This window comes from Takifugu flavidus, chromosome 1 (genome assembly GCF_003711565.1).
Source record: "Takifugu flavidus isolate HTHZ2018 chromosome 1, ASM371156v2, whole genome shotgun sequence".
NCBI classification, from domain to species: Eukaryota; Metazoa; Chordata; class Actinopteri; order Tetraodontiformes; family Tetraodontidae; genus Takifugu; species Takifugu flavidus.
This window is the reverse complement of record NC_079520.1, coordinates 19,964,972-19,984,996: the sequence shown is the minus strand read 5'-3', so window position 1 is coordinate 19,984,996 and position 20,025 is coordinate 19,964,972. Positions and strand designations below refer to the sequence as shown.

The following is a 20,025-nucleotide window of genomic DNA, read 5'->3' as shown; positions in this document are numbered from 1 at the left end:
AACTGTGCCAAACTTTAAAAGATACAAAAGGATGCGATCTTCAACAAAGGTCTTTATTAACATCTACAGGTCATACAACCTCACTCAGTCTTTGATCCATCAGGTCCATGCCTTCCTCTTCACAGGGACTCCACTTGTGTGTCTTCTCTCCTCCCCTTCCTGCCACGGTTCCATGCTGGTCAATGGACAACTCTCTTTTCTAACTGCGATGAGTCCATCTTGGGATAAAAAAGATCTTTGAGGTGCATCAGCTGAGTTAGAGCTCCCTGAGTGCCAGGCTCTTCTCCTGGGTGACCTGGGTAGTGCAAGAGAACCTGCAGGGCACAGATCAAAGGTTCCAGATGCGAGCCTTGGTTCTTCAGAGGCCAAATTACTGCTGGAAGCTTGTCGCTGGAATGGTATTGAGTCAGGCTCAGAGAAGGTGTTACATTTATGGGACAAAAGGTTCATCGGTGTGGGGCAGTAGAGAGTGGAGGGAGTGAATGAAAATGATAAGGACGATGGAAGGGAGATCCCCGTCTTTGGGTGAATTACACCTATCTTCCTCTGTCGTATTTTTTGGTTTTCAGATTCCTCTCCTCCCAGTAACTTTGCCTTTAATGAATCTCCAGTTTTTTCTGTAATGTTGTCATTATTTCTTAACTTCTTCCTTCTTTTGGCTAAAGCTTCCTCCAGTTTCATCTCTAGGCTGTGAACATCCTCAGTCACCTGATTGACTTGATCGAAGCGGAGGAGCAGCACACTGACACAAGGAAGGAGGCGATCCAAGAAGGGCAGGACATTCAACCCAGACTCGGACATTGACTGATCTTCAGACCTGACAGAGAGAGCTGAGGATGGTGTACAAGGGGATGAGCAACTAGAGAGGAAGGAAGAAGACGAAGTAGAGAAGTGGGACTCCTGCGATAACCTGGAAGGTGGGATGTCCATACCTTCAAACTTCACACTATGCCTGAACTAGAAATGACACAAAATGAAGTCTCACATCAACACACATGCATTCCTCATGTATTTCAGTCATGAAATGCACTGTGCCTCAAGCTCTACCCACCTCTTTAGCTTTCTTGAGCCCCAACCATAACTTGAGTCTTTTGATGAAGAACTCTAGCATCTCATAGTCCTGAGGTTCAGTGGTTGGATGGTAAAGCTTAACCTTCTCTGCTCTGAAAAACAAAGTCCATGGTGCTGAGAGCAAGCGGTGTACTTCTTTAAGTTCTGATCTGTATGCTTTCCATTAAGGAGAAGGACAACCTTATACAGATAGATGGACTGAATTTCTTGTGGTCTATAGAAAACAGAAAAATATGCATCCAAACTGTCTATTCACTCAAAGTACAGCTAAATCGTCTTCAAGGGAGTGTTCAGCCTCACATGGTAAGATCGGCTCGACAAGCAGCACAATGTCATGTCTAATTTTCCTGTAAAAATTAGGGAAAACTACCTTCCCTTTGGTAACTTACATACAGGTACAAATTACCGCCCCCTTCTGGTTATGAGAGTAGTTTTCTATTGTTGCAGTTAGTAGACTTATTTTAATGTGGCAGTAACAGAATTTTATTCACAATTAGAAATATGTACCTGTAGGTACTGATGAGAACCGCTCCACAGAGTTTAGCCAAGAACCAGACACTTCCAAACATAAGTAGTCCAAACAGAGGGCCGAGGATTGGGTGCACTCTGCATAATTTTTGGAGAGTCATGTGATTCCGCAGCAAGGACAGCAGAGAGATGCTGGCTTGATGGAGTGTTGAGAATCCCTCCACTGAGTGAGAGAAGAGCTAAAAAAAAACAAACAGAAGCTCATTCAAAACATTTTATCTTAAATATTGATGGAACTGATTTTTCATACCATGATTCCAAGGTGAACGCAGACCATTGATAGTGACATCAACAAGGCTGTCAGTGCCCAAAGCTTTCTCCAGGATATTTGCAGCACTTGGCCTAATAGTGTCCACCTTCGCATGAACCTCAATGTCCTCAGTAGCTAGATACCGGATATTCAAAAGAACACCGTGGATGACTATAGAGTTCTGTTATTATCACCTAGAACTCATGTTTACCTTTAGGATAAGAAGGGTGAGCAGGATAGCAGCAGACTGAGAGCACCTCTGTGCCAGACAGGCAGCATGATGGAAGTTGATGAAACTGTCTCCGTGAGACTGAAGCTAAATGAAAGACATAGGGACAAGGGTCATAAAAACATCTAACAAACTAATATTTCATTGCAAGTATTTCTATTTTTTAACTTTGCAGTAACCTTATACAGAACAGGCTTTAAAAAAACTGGATGAATCTTAAAATTGTAGGATTGATGACACCTTAGAAATGTAGGCTCTAGCATGAGACTGGAAGCAGAACTGCAGAACAGCTGTTGTCAAGGACAACAAGCCAAAGATGAGAGTGATCCAGTGTTTGCACTGGTGGAAGTACTGGATACGTTCTGCAGATATGCATCGCATTTCTTTGAATAAGGTGAGGAGGGCTGAGAGGAGAAGAATAACCTGCAATAGAAAATCCTGCAATTAAAGATCTTTTCCCATTTGAGCATTGGCACTGGTCCTAATTGCTGTTATATGCTGCGCTGTTATATTACCGACAGCGTCATCTGTAGGTCCAATCCAGAGGAGGAAGGGATGAGAAGTGGGTGTATAGAGAGAGAGAAAGCTAGCCTTTGCATAGCAGCCTTCTCCAACTGTATGGACACGCACATAAATAAACCAGATTCTCTGTGGTGGTGTGTAAAGTCTATAGAAAGAGTTTTAAACCTGAACAAAATGGAAAATAAAATCACTTTAATTAGTAGTAATTCTCTTCTTTAACTTTTTCAAGAGACAAAGATTATGCCAAATCATTTACGTACAGCATCATACTCCAGTCCGACATGCTCAGCTCAGTGAGTGTCAGCTGTCTTGTCACAACAGCGTCTCCTTGAAAGACGCTCTCCAGAGAACTGTGAATTTGTGTGTACTGTAGTCGAGGTCGTCCAACCAGGCCCAGTGAAGGATTTTGGTGTAAATGTGGCACTAAAGTCTGAATGATCCATTGTTTGACCTCTGACCAGCTGCATAACAAAAGGACAGACACCATTTTCAGAATAGAGTGGACACATTTGGCAGCAGGAAGTTAACTATTGATCTTACTCCATGAGTTCAGTGAGGTTCTGCATCCCTGAGGGTGCTGTGTGGAGAGAACGTCTGATGGCAGAGTGCAGCAGTCGGGCCTGGCACTGCTCTATACTGTCCTGGTAGTTTACCATCAGAAGTAGCAGCAGAAACAGCAGCTGGCACACGCAGTTCTATAAAAGACAAGATGAGAAGTTAAATAAAATGCATGCCATGAATGCATTCCCTTTTTCATCATACCTTCATAAGTGATCTCAGAGTTTGGACTTTGCTGGCCTCCTGTTTCGCCCGCAGAAGGCCGTAGCCATATGGTGGTTGAACCCTCCTGCCGTGTACTCCAGAAGTCCTCACCACAGTGGTCTCCAGGGCCAGTTGGTCCTCCACCTCAGGGTCCACAGGCCTCCATATGGTTGTGCAGATCAACGCCTGCACACATACCTGAGAGAGAGAGAGAGAGAGAGAGAGGAGAGAGAGAGAGAGAGTGAGAGAGAGTGTATAAATTATCTTACTTTTCTTGGTGACCCTTTCAACCTCTAAAGGGAATTTTGTTTGAAGTAATGATGGAAAGTGGACTTAAACTGGTGTGACATCTGACGCTTCAGTGCTATTCATCTTGGAATTTCATCACAAATCTACTATTGAGTGTCAACACACTTAAAGTGTATTGAGCAGGTGCTCTCATTTGGCCGTGACCCCCTTTTGTGACTCTCTTCCCTACCACACAAGGCCCAGGATCATTCCCAGTCTACTTTTGACATAACTCACCATCGTGTCTACCTCTTTGAAATTCCCTTATAGCTTACTTGTAACAGCTATTATGGCGTATGACTAGGATGATGTAATGACAAAATGTTGACTGCTACTAATATAGAGCACTAATACAGATCCCTCCTGAGTCCAACTTGAGATTAGACATCACTGAAATCAACCCATTCCAAGTAAATACACTTGAGCTCACTTTGAGAGGTTCCAGCAGCAGAGCAGAGGTGAGGAAGGCAGAGAAAGTCGATATCAGCCACAGGAGGACGACATTTCTGGGCCAGAGGCTCCCGTAGAGAACGACCACAGTCAGGCAAGCTGCTAACAACACACCCACCGCTGGGTAAATCACACGCAGGGCCCAGGAGGGGAGCAGCCAGTTGGGCTGACCTCGGGCAATACCTGGGATTGTGACACAGAGCTTTTGAAAAGCACTGAAATATTCAGCCTTATTAGTTAATACACCCATTTTCAACATATGTCACAAGGTGGAATTGTGTTAAAATCATAGGATAAATGGTGTAAAGGTAGAGAAAGTACATTTTTAACCAGCAGAGTGACATAAAATGTTCTGTTACTTCAGGGTGATAAAATATTAGCAGGAAAGCACACCACAAATGCAATGTCATCAAGAAAAGACAATACAATATTGTACAAGTGTATTGCTGCCTCTGTGAAGCATCTTCAAACAACGCTGAGAAGCCTGTCTTGGAGTACCTATGCGTGTAGTGGAGGGGGAACGTGTGGAGCCAGGAGAGATGCTCGGCAAGAAGGTGCTGGCCATGGAGTCGACAGACACCAGAGAGGCACATCTGTAGAGACCTTCTGACTCATACAAGGAGGGGCCGGAATGTGGCCCCAGGGTGGTGTGGGTGTCTGCAACCCAGAGGGGTTGTAACTCCCCCTGCTCTGGCCAGCTGCTGCAAGAGGTGCACCAGGTATTCGAGAGTGAGGACGGGGTCCTCGGAGAGTCCCGTCCACTGTCGGAGCTGCTGTTGGTGTTATCTGCTGCTATGGACATCATCAGGTTCTCCTCTGGTATAAGAAAAATATGCAAATTTTCATCCAATGGAGAACTCACTGCTGTATACAATAATTATATATATCATAATGTATACATAATTTGTTTCAATATGACAATTAATGCATTCATGTCAACAATTTCTCACCAGACAGTGTGAAGGTGGTTGTCAGGTTGCGGTCATTGACTTTCTTAAGGGTGGTCCTCATCGTGGACACATTTGAAAGGGGCGGGGCCAACCTGAGTTGATTGAGCACCTTTTTTCTTTTCAGCTTACATATCTGTCCAAGAACAGATGAATCCTTGCTGTTCTTGGGCTCTGGAGTAGCATTGGTGAATTCTTCGCCAGGTGGTGTGTTGAGGAGGCTGTCGTAGGATGGCCATGTGTGTTTGTCCTCCTCCAAACATGCTCTGTCAGTCTTGGGAGCCAAGCCGGACGCAGCCCAAAAATCAAGAATACTGGAGTTGAACAGTTTACTCTCCAGTAACTAAAAGGATTAAAGGAACACACGTCGAGGCTGGTTTTATTTTGTGTGCATTCAGGTTGTGCATGTTAGTGTTTGTGTACGCACAGACGAATGGCTCTCTCTGACTGGCTCACAGGAATCTGGCAGCGACAGGAAGGAAGAGCCAGAGAGATCTGAGTGACCAATGTGGACATCCATCTCCACAGAATGACAGGCAGGAGAAGCAGAAACTGATGTGTCTACAGTTACCTGGGAAACACATACAGTGTAAACATGAAGCCTAATATTATCTCCATATGAAATAAACAATTACAGTGTGATCTGATTTCCAAATTAATTTTACATGATGTTGAAAACTTTGGTACGGTCACACAAGTATGATACACTTTTAAAAATGCTGTATTTGCATTTCAGCACCAATAAAGTGATGAAGGCTATGTCAAGTTACCTGACTTTGAATTTTTCTAAAGAGAAAGCAGAGGAAACTCTGGAGCGGAAACACCAGAACAGCAATAATCATCCCCACGGCAACCATCTCAACATTAACTGGCACCCGTGCTGACACCGGTCCACTTGGAAAAACAGGAAAAAATGTTTATTTAACAGTGAACTGTGAAGAAAATAATAATAGGAAATTCATAGTTGTATATATTATCATGAGAATTATGTATGCAATAAAGTAAAATGAAGTTGTATTATTAAACAAAGTTGTATTATCATTGTCCTACCCCTGCCACTTGATGCCCACTGCCCCGTACCACAGAACACTCAGTGCGAAGTAAAGGTGCAGCACGAGGGCACTACACATCACTCTTTGGCCCCTGGTGAAGCAACTGCTGCCGGGGTGTTCCCATAGTGACACCCAGAGGTGGTGCTCAAACACCCCAAACACCAGCTGTGAGGTGAAGACCCTTCTGAACTCTGAGAGCTCGTCTGGACCTGGAAGAGGAGGAAAGTTCACCCACCACACCAAATTTAGAAAGGAAATGTTGCATTTATGTAACATGGAGGAGCATACATGAAGCCAAAACGTCCTTCTCCACGGTGCTGTTCTTATGATTCTCCACAGAGAGCCAGTCCTCCAGCAGGAAAAAGAACATGTGATCTGACTGCAAGTCCCAAACCACCACATGCTGAATGTACCAGGATGGGTCCAAACCTACACACATGTCACAATCTTTGTCTGTGTTTTTTGACTGTGAGATTTGATCCTTTTGAATGGAAAAAAATCTCATCAAAATACAATTGCTACCAATGCTACCAGTTTTATTGTTTTACCTAAATAATCATTAAGAGTTAAAGTCTAGTGATTGCCTGGCATTAACACACTTGTTTTTGCTGTATTTTGAAACACCCAAATGGAAATACACTCCTCTAAACCTGTGTTATCATGCCAGATGCGAATTTTCCAAATTTCTCCAAGGTTGTGGTCTGTCTCCAGATGAAACTGGTCCAGGCTGCCACGTTGGAAAGCTCCATCCTTTTGCAGATGGTGAGAGCCGCTCTTGTTCACACCATACAGACGGATGCCGACATGAGCTGTGGTGCCTGAAATGTAATTCCCTATAATTAATCACTTTCATCATATGCAAATTGGCATTTGACAATATAATTTTCATTTCTTTTGTTCCACTGACCTGCTCCTCGCCTCCAGCCGGTTTTTACAAGCACTCTGTACTGATATAACCCTGGTGGGCCACACAGAGGGACCTGCCTCAGTCTTAAACTGTCCAGGTAATCCATCTTATGGGCAATGATCCCCACCACCAAGTGAATCAGAACCAGGACAGCACACGCGATCACCACTATCACGTTACGTACGGGCCCAGATGTCTGAAGGACGGTGAGATACAAATGGAGCAAAAACATCTCATATTTCAGTCATAGCAGGCTTAAAGTATACATTTTCCAGCATTGTGCTATGACATACTGGTGGAAGCAGAACAATGGCCCCAGGATGAACAAACAAACTGGCCCCAAACACAGTGAGATGCTGGGTAAGGCAGTGAGCTTCACGGAGTGTGCTGCCCTCCAGTGGCTGCAGACCCTCACTGCGCCAACGCCCTTCGATCTGGCTGTAGTACTGACACAAAGAGCTGAACACACACACTGACACATGGATGGGACCGCTGTTGACCAGAGCTGAGGTCAAGTTGACAGAGAGAGGTCTTCGTGTCCCATTCCAGCTGTCACAGAAGAACATTTAACATTGTAAATTGGACAATGTAAAACAAAGAGCATTGGAGAAAAGAGATGTGACTCACAGTGGAGACAGAAAAATGGATTCCACAGCAGATTTAGATGGATTAGTTAGACTGAGAGTGAGCTCCCTCACTAGGCAGTCCTGGGAGGCATTAAATCCTGGAACAGCAGAACTCACTTCTATCTTGATATGACCCAGACCAAAAGTAGAAACTTTTGGATCTGCATATTCTGGGAAAGAAAACATCTATTTAGATGTATAATTTATGCAATAAATAAATAAAAGCTTAGATAAATTCAGTAAAGTTCTAAATGTTCTCCATAAACAAAGGCAGTGCTGCCTCCTTCAGCTGGAACATACACACTCTGACACTACTAATAATAAACCAGCCACTTACCAAGAAGATATTAAATAAAAAATGATTTGTTGGACCAAAAAGGTTTGTTGGACCTGATGTATTAGAGTAGTAACTATCACATTTGCTTCTACCATCAAACCCCATCCCCATAGGTTGGCATGTATGTGTTTTTGGTAGTCTCAGTGATGAACTGAAGGATGGAGTTTGAAATCATATGTGGTGCTTTTTAAAAATACAAATGTAATGGATTAACTCAGGCCAACTCAGCCTGTTGGGAAAAATCTGTTACAGTTACAGAGGGGAAAAGTGTTACCTGTGTCCAAGCTGAAGTTGAAGGAGACATATAATCCTGCATTTTCAACAAGCCTGTTCACAGCTTCAATTGTGAAATTCAATGATCCTTCAGTTGGGAGAGATACAGCAAGACATGCTGTATCATCTGCTTCACCTTCCTTCCTTTCTGTACTCCCAGTACACCCATGTTTTATGGGGTGCTTGTTGGACAGGGTGACCCGGATGGCCTGTTTCAGGTCGAGATGCTGGACAGCTATTGGTTTGCCCTGAGGGGTACTGAGCTCCATTGCAATGAGAGTAGTCGAAATTGGTGGGTCAGCTGCAGTTACCAGAGGGTTGGACGTCAGTTCTGAATCAATGCCAAGCAGTACCTGCACTACCTCAGACTTCTGACTCTTGAGGTGAGCAGTAAAGGAAGAGGGAATATAAAAGTGGCACGGAAAAGATGCTTTTGATGACTTCAAATAGCTGTTCTGAGTGCAGAGGAGGTGGGCTGGGTCTCCATGGAAGCCCACTGCGCTGATATAAGGGGTTGAGAGTGAAACAGGGGCTTGTTCACTACCATGCAAATGCATCACAGAGCGCATTAAGGTGCCCGCGAGATCCAGCGCTGATAGCGTGACTGAAGAAGCAGATTCTGGAGTGCTTGAAGAAGATGAGTAAGAACCAGGACCAGATTTGGATGCAGCAGCCAGTGTGTTACCTCAGAAGAGAAAATAACATTTACCAATTTTAAGAGCTTCAATATCTATTAAAGGGTCTATTAAAATGCTGTAGCTTGAGGTCTACCTGTACCTATTATGTTAAGGATATCACTTCCTGTTTTAACAGCTGATGACATTCCATGACTAGCCTGTTCCTCTATGACATGAATCACCTTCCCAACAGTTTCCAGAAGTCTTTTCTGGCAGTCTCCACAAGAAAGTTCGGATGGCACAGCCTTAGCAACACAGAGCAAAGGTAATGTCAAGTCCTTAAAGTCATTTTCTTGTTGCAGGATGGAGGCACGATTGTGGACACCAATTTGATAATATTCTGAGTTCAAACTTCCACTAGCTTTTAACCCACAGTTGACTGTAACAGGGCTGAGGTCATCTGATCAATGTCCAGCACAGAAGACACAGGGAGGGATACAAGGGCCTGGGTCACATTGTTGCGGATTTCCCTTCTGTCCATGAGCTCCTTGGCAGTGATTTCACGATTCAACTGTAGACAGATATAAGCACATTCCAAGCAGATGCAAAACTCACAGATACTACAGAATATTTTAGAACCATCTGTGGGTAAGAGCAATTTTGTCCATTCACTGTAAACCTTTCTCCATCATATCTTCCTTTAGGTCTGGTTAATAATACCATTCCTTAAGTCAGGGTTGGTTAAAATTGTGATATTTCTGACACAGATAAAGGAAACTGTGCTAATACCTCACCTGGTTGAGGTGGCTGGTCAGGGCAATGGCATACGGGATGATCTCCTGAGGGTTGCCATGCTGGACCAAGGTGTGTAGCTCTGTCTGGCTTTTCTCTGTGAGCCACTGGCTGGCAGCGTCCTCGCTCACTGGACTCTTCACAGTTAGCATTCTGCAGAAAAGGCGCAGTGACATGGCAGATTTGTCCAAAAGGGTTTTAGAGCTGACAGAAAAGGATTATTGTGAATGATTTTTAGGTTCCCAGAATCTATACTTTTTCAGGGCAAGCACCCTTGTCCCCAGGTGGTCTTCGATTAGTAACATAGCAGTGACAACTGACATGCTTCTTTCTTGTCCAAGCCTTCCTATTGGAAGCAAGCTGCCAAATGAAGAACGAGTCCCCCTGCAGAGAAAAAAATACCAAACACGTTTATTAATTTATTAAGGTCAAAGTAGCTGCAGAGTAACAATTGGACTCACTTATAAAGGGTGAGCAAGGGGCATGTTGTACCATTTGGATGGCATGCTTCTACCTGGAATGTATAGATCAACTGAGAGAACCTACTTTCATTTTGTTGCCACCCTGCAACAACAGAAAAGATGTCAGTGAAGTAGAAACAGGGATCATAAAGGTTTCAGGACAACAGGCACAGCGCTGTTACCTGAACAGTCATACGTGACAACCGTCTCCAGCAGAAGTATATCAGTTTCTGGACTGAGAACACACAAGCCTCCACGTGGCAGTGTGTTGGTTTGTAGGACAATACTAGCGCTGCCCCATCGCCCTCTGTCAGGCAGGGAGACATTGAATGTGAAGGTGTAACTCTGACCAGACTGCAGGACACCTGGACGCAACTCCAAGCTAGGAGAGGTGTTCTCTGCAGGACTGACGAAGTCCTGAAGATCAAGAGCCAGGCCAGCCTGGTCCTCTGCACTCCACATATACTGAGAGAAGATGGACATGAATCAGACAGTCATTGTCTCATTTATATCTGTCAATGTCTGCCTAAAGCCTACAAAATATATATGGATTTATTGTCCCAGTTACTCATTTATGTATTTATCACCTTTTTTTTAAAATGTAGTTTTCTCTTTAAAAAATAATACTTGCAGATCTAACTCAAGTAAGATCTGGGATTATTATTTGGTGCCTGAAATGTGATTGGTCAATGGATGTGTTCCATTTTCCCTTTGATTGATGATTTAGAGTTCTGCCATATATATATTTTTTTGCAGCAAATTTTAACTGTGACTTAGCTGCCAGTGAAACATGAAAAACCATTACCTCCACCTGACCATCACACTGTTCACAGTGTCCCAAGAAGACGACGGGGAGAGTGTGACTGACTAACTGATAAGAAGAGGATGGGACAGAGCAGGACACGCATCTCACAGTCACGGGAGTCACTGGACCTTCACACACAATCACCTAAAAATGAAAGCAAAGGAAACATATGATTGCAGAAGGTTGACTGAATTCATTGTGGTTAAGACTTGATGAAGATAGACCATGTAAAAGTACACACACTCACTGAAAATACTCACAAAAAACATGAAAATTCAATCGTAAACACTTTTTCCTAAATTGAGAGAATGGCCTCACTCAAGAGTAAACGTGTCATCAAAGAACAGTGTGAACTCAAGAAAATGATGTGATATATGTTATATGACAGCGGGAGATCTGCCATACAAATCTGTGAATACTTCTGCGTAAGAGGAAGCAGATGTGATCATAAGTTCCCTGAGAAAATATGGATCTAGACACCAGAGACAAATGAGTAAATATACTACCCAGTGAAAATCCATTGTGAAAACACAGGGAACCATTCACGCAGCTTTTAATAATTCATATCTAAACTGTTGCGTTTATACTCACTGTCTGGTTGACAGAAGTCGAGGTTCTCCCAATTTTGTGTACAGTCAGCGTAAATGTGTACACTGTCCCGGGCTGCAGCTGTCTGCTGGGTACAGTAACTCTGCTTCTTTTACTCTCAATATTCTGCTTGATTAGCTGAGACTGTGGGCTCTGAAATAGCAAACACACAGCTGAGTGCAGATTCTTCATTAAACGTCCGTGTTTGATCACTGCAGCAACTCACGTCCCCTCTTTCCAATACAGCAATGATGTTTTTAAACCAAAATGTATTTACCAGTGTCGCGAAGGTCCAGTCATACGTCAGTGCATCCTCGTCTCCTGGCTCTTGGTCTAAGTCTCGTGAGTCAGATCCATCCAGCGTGAGGTCAGTGAGGCTGGGCCACAGCCTTTTGGAGCCCCCCTTGATGACAGCAACCAGTGGAGAGTTGACCACTGTAATGGTAGCATTCTGTCTGACAAGTAGGGGTGTTCCCTGGACCAAAACGGTGAACTGCAGACAATACTGTCCCACACTAAGTGTCTGCTTTGGAATCAGAAGAATAGGTGAAGTCACCTCCAAATCTTTAAGTCTGACTTTGTTGCCTGAAAGCATTAATTTGGAATAAGTAGCCGACAGGGTTAGTACCTCCCACAGGTACCTAATGTTGTAAGCGGTGCAGTTGCTCACGACACTTGCTTCAAAATAATTTGACCTTGACCTGATGATGGTGGACAAGTTGTGGACGAGAGCAACTTGAGGGCTGGAACACTGAAGTATCTCCACCTCCACGCACAGCTGTGCAGATGTATGGCTGATGTTGTCGAGTGCTCTGACCATGATGCTGTATTTTCCAGGAGTGCGATAAGTGTAACTGACTTTGTCTAAATCTGTCGCCAATGGATCGGTGGAATCCCCAAAATCCCAGAGAAAACTCACGTTTTCTCCGCCAAACACATCCACCGAAAATATGGCAGCATGCCCAACAAATATTCGGTCTGAATGACAGACAAGACTGATGTTCTGAACAGGCCTCTGAACTGTGACGGTATCATTGATGGACTTGGAACAGACTCCATCGGTGGCCGACACATGAATCAACAGAGAACCCCTACCTGGAGGAGTAAAGAAGACTTCTTGCCCCCCGACCCTTATAGGCTCAAAACCCTCCAAATGAAACATCCATGTGTAGTTGACAGGATCACTACTTTTGATTTCTGACTTGAAAGAGATCCTTTTTTCAGCTTCAAGAGCAGCGGCGCAACAGTTCACGATTCGCAAACCCTGAATACTGTCTAGGATCAAGATGCTGGAGGACATCTCAGCGCTACTGACTTGGTTCCACGCTTTAATTCTGATCAGATGTGTCCCTGCTGGAAGGCTTGATGTAGTGAAACGGCCTCCAGGAATGGTTTGACTGTGGATCCAGTCTCCATTCCTAAATGTTATAACAAAACTTGCGTTGCTTCCGCTGGAAATTACTGCAACAAATGTGACTTCTTCTCCGCTGCAGAAGGAGGACTTGGAAACTTTCAGGATAAGTTCTTTGATTGGATCCTGGACTGTGACATTATGTGAAACTGCCTGCCAATTTACCCTGTTGGAGACATTTAAAGATACTTGGTAGATACCAGCATGTGGAAAAGAGTAGATACTGGTTTCTTTGTCAAAATAGGCAGTCGTGGCCCCTTTGATTTTCCAGCTCCAGTGAAGATTACTTCCATTCTGATTAAGGCAATGAAGTGTGGCAGCACGCCTTGTTGGGATGTAAAATGGATGTGTCCCTCCGTCAATTTCAAAGGCCACCTCTTGGACCTCCTCCTGAACAGTAAAGTTTTTCGAGGCATTGCTCTGACTGAGAGCATTCTGAACTGAGACATTGACAGAATAGTGACCCAGGCTTGTGAAGGTGTGTAGGAGAAAGGACACATCTGTCTCCACAGGTGGATTATTGGGTTTCACCTGCCAAACGTACTTTAGGTCTGATCCTGCAGCCACAGATACAGACATATTCACTACTTCTCCAAGTGCCACCACGTTTGATTGAGATGTAATGAGTGCACCTTTTACACGGTCCACTGCCTCTAAAGAAATGCCACTGCTGGCTTCACCCAAAATGTTGGAAGCCATCACATGAACTGAAATTCGATCGGGAGTTTCAGCTGACATTTGAAAAAAATCACCATCACCAGTACTTTCCTGATGGGTCTTGCTCTTTGTAGCGAACCACTGATAAGTAACATTAGAACCCTTGCTGACTGAAGCAACAAAAAGCAGGTTTTCATGGGTTGGTACATATTTCATGCTAACTATGGTCAGACTTTCAATTCGAAGCCCTTCAATTCTTTCCAACGCTTCAACTGAAATGGCTGCCTCCTCTCTACTCAACAAGCTCTTTGCTATTACCCTCACCTGATAGACTCCTGGATTTGAAAATGTAAATCCTAACTTATAAGTCCCAATTATGGGTGAGGCCACACCATCTATAACCCAGAAATAAGTGGTGTTACTTACAGCACTGCTAACTGCAGTGAAAACAGTTTCATCTCCCACCACGCTGTATGGCTGATTAATATGAATTGAAAGGTCAGAAACAGGCAATAAAACAGTTATGTCAAAGGTCAGAGATTCACGGCTAACAGCGTTAAACGCTGTGGCGGTGACTGTGAAGTGACCAGTTACAGTAAAGACATGAGACACATTTTTAGTCTGCTCTATAGAAGACCCATCCCCAAAGTCCCAGAGCACAGAGACGTTGCTGCCAACACAATGGACGACCCAAAACCATGCTGCTGTATTCATTTCTATCGTGTCCCCTTGGATATCATGTGCCACAGAGAACTTTTCGACAGGTTTTTGGATTGTGATTCTACATTTGGCTGTTTGAACGCTGATGTTGTTACTTGCTATCACTGATATTCCTTCAATGCCTTCATCTCTAAAGATGAAACACTGTTGTTGAGTGTTTGCTGCCCTGGATATGAGGCTAGACGGGCTGGTAAGCCACTGCAACTGATAACCTGCCACCTGTTTGGGGAAAACAAGCACTTGAAAGCACACTTCAGCTCCAACTGCCACTACTTCCTGCGATGACAGCATTGTTATATTGTCTATTGTTGCTTCAACACAAAGTGTTGAGTTGAATGAAGCAAACGTGGCATTGCTAAACACCGTCAGATTAATGTGAAAAGCGCCTGGGGTTTGGAAAGTGTGCGCCACTACTGACCGGCCATTCACTACAGCTACAGATGATCCATCTCCAAACAGCCAATGGAAAGTGAGGGTTGATATGTTCCCATTGACCAGAGCAGTCAGCTGTGCGTCTCTTCCATTTGGGACACATTCTGTGGGGAGAATCCCACTCACGGCTAACTGATAGACCTCAGTTGTGATAGACTGATGAGCTTGGCTGACAGAATTCCAAACAGTTACTTTTACTGTATAGACTCCTGCTGATTTGTAGAGATATGAAGCAGAACTTTCTGTAAAGTTTTCCTTGAGGGTCCCATCACCAAAGTCAAAAGTCCAAGTAAGACTTGCACCAGTGGTGACAGTACCGGTGAAATGGGTAGCAGAGTTCAATTCAGTGGGTCCACTGTTGCTGACAGCGAGCCCAGAGATTTTCTCAGAGACTTCCACCATGTGCCAGGTTGTTAAAACTGTTAGCATGTTGTTAGCATACACTGTGATGTTATAAAATCCTGCAAACTGAAACGCATGGCTGACTCTTTGTTGTGCATCTTGGAGAATTCCAGAACCATCCCCAAAGTCCCATGTGTAGTTGACATCATAAGAGGTGGGATAAGTGGAAACATCCAAAAACAGGCTTTGTTTTACCAGAGGTATTGGAGGAGAAGCGGAAATAAGGAGGTGATTCAATGGAAGTCTGGCTCTCATGTTCACAAAAGCATCTTTGTTGTCGTGTTGGTCGGAGACTCTAACATGAAGTGTGTAGTCACCTGCATAAAGCAAACAGAATTGGTATTCTGCAGAAATTTCAATTTTAAATAATGAAATAGTGATTGGTTTTGTCCTAAAAGAATGTTTACCTGGTTCAGAGTAAGTAAAGTTCAAAGAATCCTGGATACAAACTTGTTTTTCTCTGCTTTCTGAAAATTCTTCTGCTTGACACAGAGCAGGTTTGGTGTGAATCACGTTGCTGAGTCCATCCCCAAAATCCCATCTGCACCACAAACACCACACTAAAGTTTTTAATAAATAATGTATCAGGTCAGGTATTTTAAATGAAAATAAGGAACATTCTGCTTACATAAATGTGACCGGAAGAGAAGCATCTACTTTGACCCTAATGGTGTAGAGGTTAGTAACATTCACAGCTACAACTTTCTGGACTAACAAGAATTCTGGATCAGCCATGGGGCTCACATCATCAGCCCTCAGGAGGATTTGTTCACTTTGGGAACTCACAGGGTTGGAAGCTGTTACCTAGCAAAGAATAGCAAGGTTTAATTTAGCAGTAAACCTGAATTTATGTTCATGAGGCACGGAGACAAATTCTGGAATCCTCGAGTTACCTTTAGTTTATACTCTGAAGGCTTCTTGAACACTACACTGTAGGCTTCTCCGACATGGACAAATTTCTCCAAGTCATCAATCACCCATGTGAATTTTACTGAGGATCCCCTTTTTATTTTAGCTGTAAATGACTGGAAATGAAAATACAATATATCACCACCAAAAGGAAATCCAAAACCTTTAAATAAAGATTTTTTGGTATCATGTATTACTTATATTTATTCAGTTCATAAACCAAACAAATGGGTCCATCATTATTAAATCAGTTATAATTCATAAATTAGAACATGAAGAAACTTCATTCTCACCTGTGGGGTGTTGATGAGCATCCTCAGGCATCCATGTGACTCAATAGTGAGCCCTGTTATTGCCTCAAAGCCATGAACCTCCAAACTCACATTCTGAGACCTCACTCCATCCGTCACACTGATGTTCATTATTTGGACACCAACAGAGGGCAATACCAATGTGACAGAGGAAAACCAGTCATCAGGGGATCGTGTTGCACAGCCAGGACAGGAAGAAAGCATCTCCTCAGGGCAAGACGGAAGGAAGGGGACACCTGTCTGATGAACCGGGGTTGACCAGGAGCTCCGAGCTCTCTGCCCAGACAAGACTTTGACAATAATGCGAACGGGAACATTGATTTCGACACAAATGTGGTTGTTTTCATTCGGCACGGGGTGTATAATAGTAAGCCCAAATCTCGCTCTCAGATCAGTTGGCGAGGCCCTGATATCTGGGACTGTGGTTGTCCCTCCGAGGTTGAAGAGTAAATGGTCATTATGCTCTGCCTCACTTTGAAGATGGTCCACATAGAGTATCTTCAGATCACACAGCACCCCATCCACCCACTGCCCTGCTTGAGGTAGAAGAGGGGAGCTACCGTCCCACCAGCCTCCCCACTCTGACCCCCTAAAGGTCATGTAACTTTGGCGCCAAGGGGAGTCCATAGAAGCTTCATTACTCAAGCAATGGAGGAATGTCCCAGAGTTGCGAGTGTGTTGAATTGCCACAATATCATCAGGATACACCATGATTGGTTCATCTGGAAGAATGAGCTGTACGAAAGAAAAAAATCACATAAATGCTCAATCTGAAAATAATCTGAAGGAAAAGCCAATAAAAGATGGTCTCACTTTGAAAGTTTGATGTTCAGAGCTAGGGTTCATTCTTAGAGGCATATCTGCTGCCATGTGGTAGAAAGGTGGTATTGCAGGGTATCTGGGGGGTAAAGCATAGCCACGGGTACCAGTTACAGCATCATAAGGGCTGCAGGGATTTCTGGTGTACAAACAGCTCTCAGACAGGTGACACCAGTACTGGCCCAGGCTACAGCCCCCTGTGGTGTTACATAACGGCTGCGATGAACAGTAGCTGAATGGATTCAGGACAGAGCTGCAACCTGGAGAGCAAAAAAATGATTGTTGGGGGATGGTTTAAGCAAAAACAAGCTTTCAGTAAACCTTGACACCCATCACCTGGAGGCACCAAGTGGTGGCTGGGACTGCAGTATGGTCTGAGGATGTGGACGCGGCCAGTTGATGACATGGAACTCGGCTGGATCACAAGCTGGACAGACACCAACTGACCTGCATGACTGAACCACATGCCTGGGAACAGTTGGATCTGTGGACATCAAATCAGAATACAGAGCAATCAACCAGACTATTAAAACAACTGACAGATTAAAATTAATTATCAGTGCTGGGAAATCATAGACGCTGCCAGCCTTTGTCATTGCTGCTGTGATGCATTTAGTCACGGATTCAAATTTTTGGATGTAAAAAGAAATGTTTATGTATTTATAATGTTTCTATTTACAGTTTTAGCATGCAGGACATGATGGCAGTACAGAGGAGATAAATGACAAATATCAGCTACATCTATGAGTATTTCTGGATTGATTTGATCTGTACAGCTTTTGAGAAAGATGATTTAAAATTACTTCTGAAATGTGTCATACTTGTTTAAGGGGTTTGTTTTGTGCATCAGTACTGTTTGAAACTGACCTCCACTGTCTGATGTCCAATATCTGGAACCTTTGGAAGCAGCTTTAGCTGGGTTTCAGTATAGACACCGGTCAACAGAACCAATCCAGTCAAATAAATGTCCCGAGATGGCAGAAACTCTGGACGAAATAATCGGAACCATGATTTTTTTTATTTATTAATTCTTTACTGTTTACTGTATATCAGATCTAATTATTTGAGACCGTTGTGTCAACAGCATACCTGTGACAGTATTTTCACAGAGGAAGATGTGCTGTCCTGAACACGGAGCCTTCCTCCACTGTCCAGGTGTCCCCAGGGCCATCTGCAGACACCCACCATGACTCTTATTACCTCTGGACCACCGTGATGGACCAACAGGATCCGTGTCCACAGCTCGTTCAGACCCATCGGACTGCTTCACCCAAACCCACACAGTCGTTTTTCTACACCAGTGTACAAACATGGCGACAGGGAAAGTTATGTGCAAAGTAATGAAGAGTTACTTGATGAAATGTTCTAACACTCACACGGGGAACGAGGAGTGGATGAAGTGTTGCAGCTCCAGGCTGTCAGCGGATGCCAGATCACCTCCACGCATCTGCCTGCAGGAATCCTGAGCCCCGACCCATGAAGATGCCACCTCAGTGAGCCAATAGCATCGCCCACTCCCCAGGTGAATCCGACCTCCTTTGGGACACAGAATGTCCTCTGGAGGGCAGGGTAAAACATTGTAGTGAGCACAATCAAGACAGAAAAGATTGAAAACTCTTTCTGTAGACCTGTCTACTTCATTTCAACTTTAGCTTCCCATTCACTATAAAAGTGTACTTTTGAAGATTTGTCCAATTTGACAATTAACTGGTCTGTACAAGTAGATTAAAGAGAGGTTCTGCAGCTACAACACATATCCATACGTTTTAATGACCAGGCACACACAAAAGGCCATAAGTGAAATAATATGGGCTGCATATGGACCTCATCCAAGTCAGTGTAGCTACACATGTTCATTATCAGTAAAAAATCTTTAAGTCACTGGTAGGTGCTATGATGTAAGTGTTCTCATTTCTAAAATGACATTCATCAACACATAACTCAATTTTACCCAAACTGACCACTTGTTTTGCTTGAAAAAGGACCCACACCAGTCGAATGATTATCTGTCTTCTAGTTCTTAACAAATGTATCTTTCTGAATCAAATTAATAGTTAAATGAATTATAAAATCTGAAGAAATTTATATTTAATTAAATAAATGTCAGGGTTATTCACATCAAAAATAATGGTGAACAGTTAGGACATTATTACTTATTGTAACTGAATAGATGAACCTTAAAAATTTGCCACACTTGCACAGTGATGCTGCAGAATGAATGCATTTAACTGTGGATTTTACCTTTATAGAGAACAGAACGATTCTAAACACAAACTAAAGCTTCTTACCTGTGGTCACTGTGGTCAGAATCACACAAAGGACCCAGAGTCCATATGTCAGTGACATAAGTGTCATCATGCAAAGGGCATCACATCTTCCTGAAGCAAAAACACTTCCTCTCTGATTTCTGTCTGCAATCACTATACAGTCACAACAGTAATTAATTTGAGATTTGATCACCTCTTCATCATTGGTGCTCTGGGACAAGTATTAAATGTGGCCATCCTGTCTGACTTCCATTCCTCCACTAACCCTCCCTCCTGTTTTCTTGCAGGACATGCCCTGAGTTATGGTCCTGTCTTTATCTCAACGACCTTGGAACGCCTACTTGACTTCTATTTGGTCTCTAAGCAACAGCTTTAGAACTGGAATGGACAGAGGAGGCCAGCTTTGCATGTTAGCATGTTGTAAATGGTTGAAATTGTGTAGAGCCTGAGAAAAAAAAAGAAGAAAAAAACAAGAATGTGAGCAGGATTTTAATGGTGCTTCTGTGTTTCAGAAATAAAAGCAGACCATTTATTGGAAAAATTAACGATTTTTAGTATTTTTAAAAGCTCTTGGCTGCACTCAAAGACCCCA

General features: G+C 43.4%; 1 protein-coding gene and 1 long non-coding RNA gene across 2 annotated transcripts; one reads left to right on the top strand and one right to left on the bottom strand.

Moving 5' to 3' along the window:
* Window positions 1-32: 32 nt before the first annotated feature.
* pkd1b (polycystic kidney disease 1b) lies at window positions 33-19,544 on the bottom strand. Its single transcript, XM_057055584.1, is given in 42 exon segments — window positions 33-105; window positions 107-957; window positions 1,052-1,163; window positions 1,579-1,778; window positions 1,850-1,984; window positions 2,061-2,165; window positions 2,319-2,501; window positions 2,594-2,765; window positions 2,861-3,061; window positions 3,141-3,295; window positions 3,363-3,560; window positions 4,081-4,283; window positions 4,599-4,916; window positions 5,051-5,390; window positions 5,475-5,618; window positions 5,818-5,941; window positions 6,098-6,308; window positions 6,388-6,528; window positions 6,750-6,917; window positions 7,007-7,202; window positions 7,300-7,555; window positions 7,634-7,802; window positions 8,244-8,927; window positions 9,020-9,164; window positions 9,293-9,430; window positions 9,654-9,804; window positions 9,907-10,035; window positions 10,113-10,215; window positions 10,295-10,577; window positions 10,918-11,061; window positions 11,509-11,658; window positions 11,783-15,444; window positions 15,535-15,668; window positions 15,756-15,931; window positions 16,021-16,152; window positions 16,330-17,082; window positions 17,161-17,426; window positions 17,503-17,650; window positions 18,034-18,152; window positions 18,256-18,458; window positions 18,543-18,723; window positions 19,455-19,544. Coding segments are annotated over 42 exon segments (12,378 nt in total). The 5' UTR covers window positions 19,525-19,544; the 3' UTR covers window positions 33-80.
* On the top strand, window positions 788-5,806 carry LOC130539419 (uncharacterized). The gene is made up of 2 exons (XR_008954125.1): window positions 788-917; window positions 5,506-5,806. It is a non-coding gene; the product is annotated as an uncharacterized LOC130539419 (long non-coding RNA).
* Window positions 19,545-20,025: the final 481 nt, after the last annotated feature.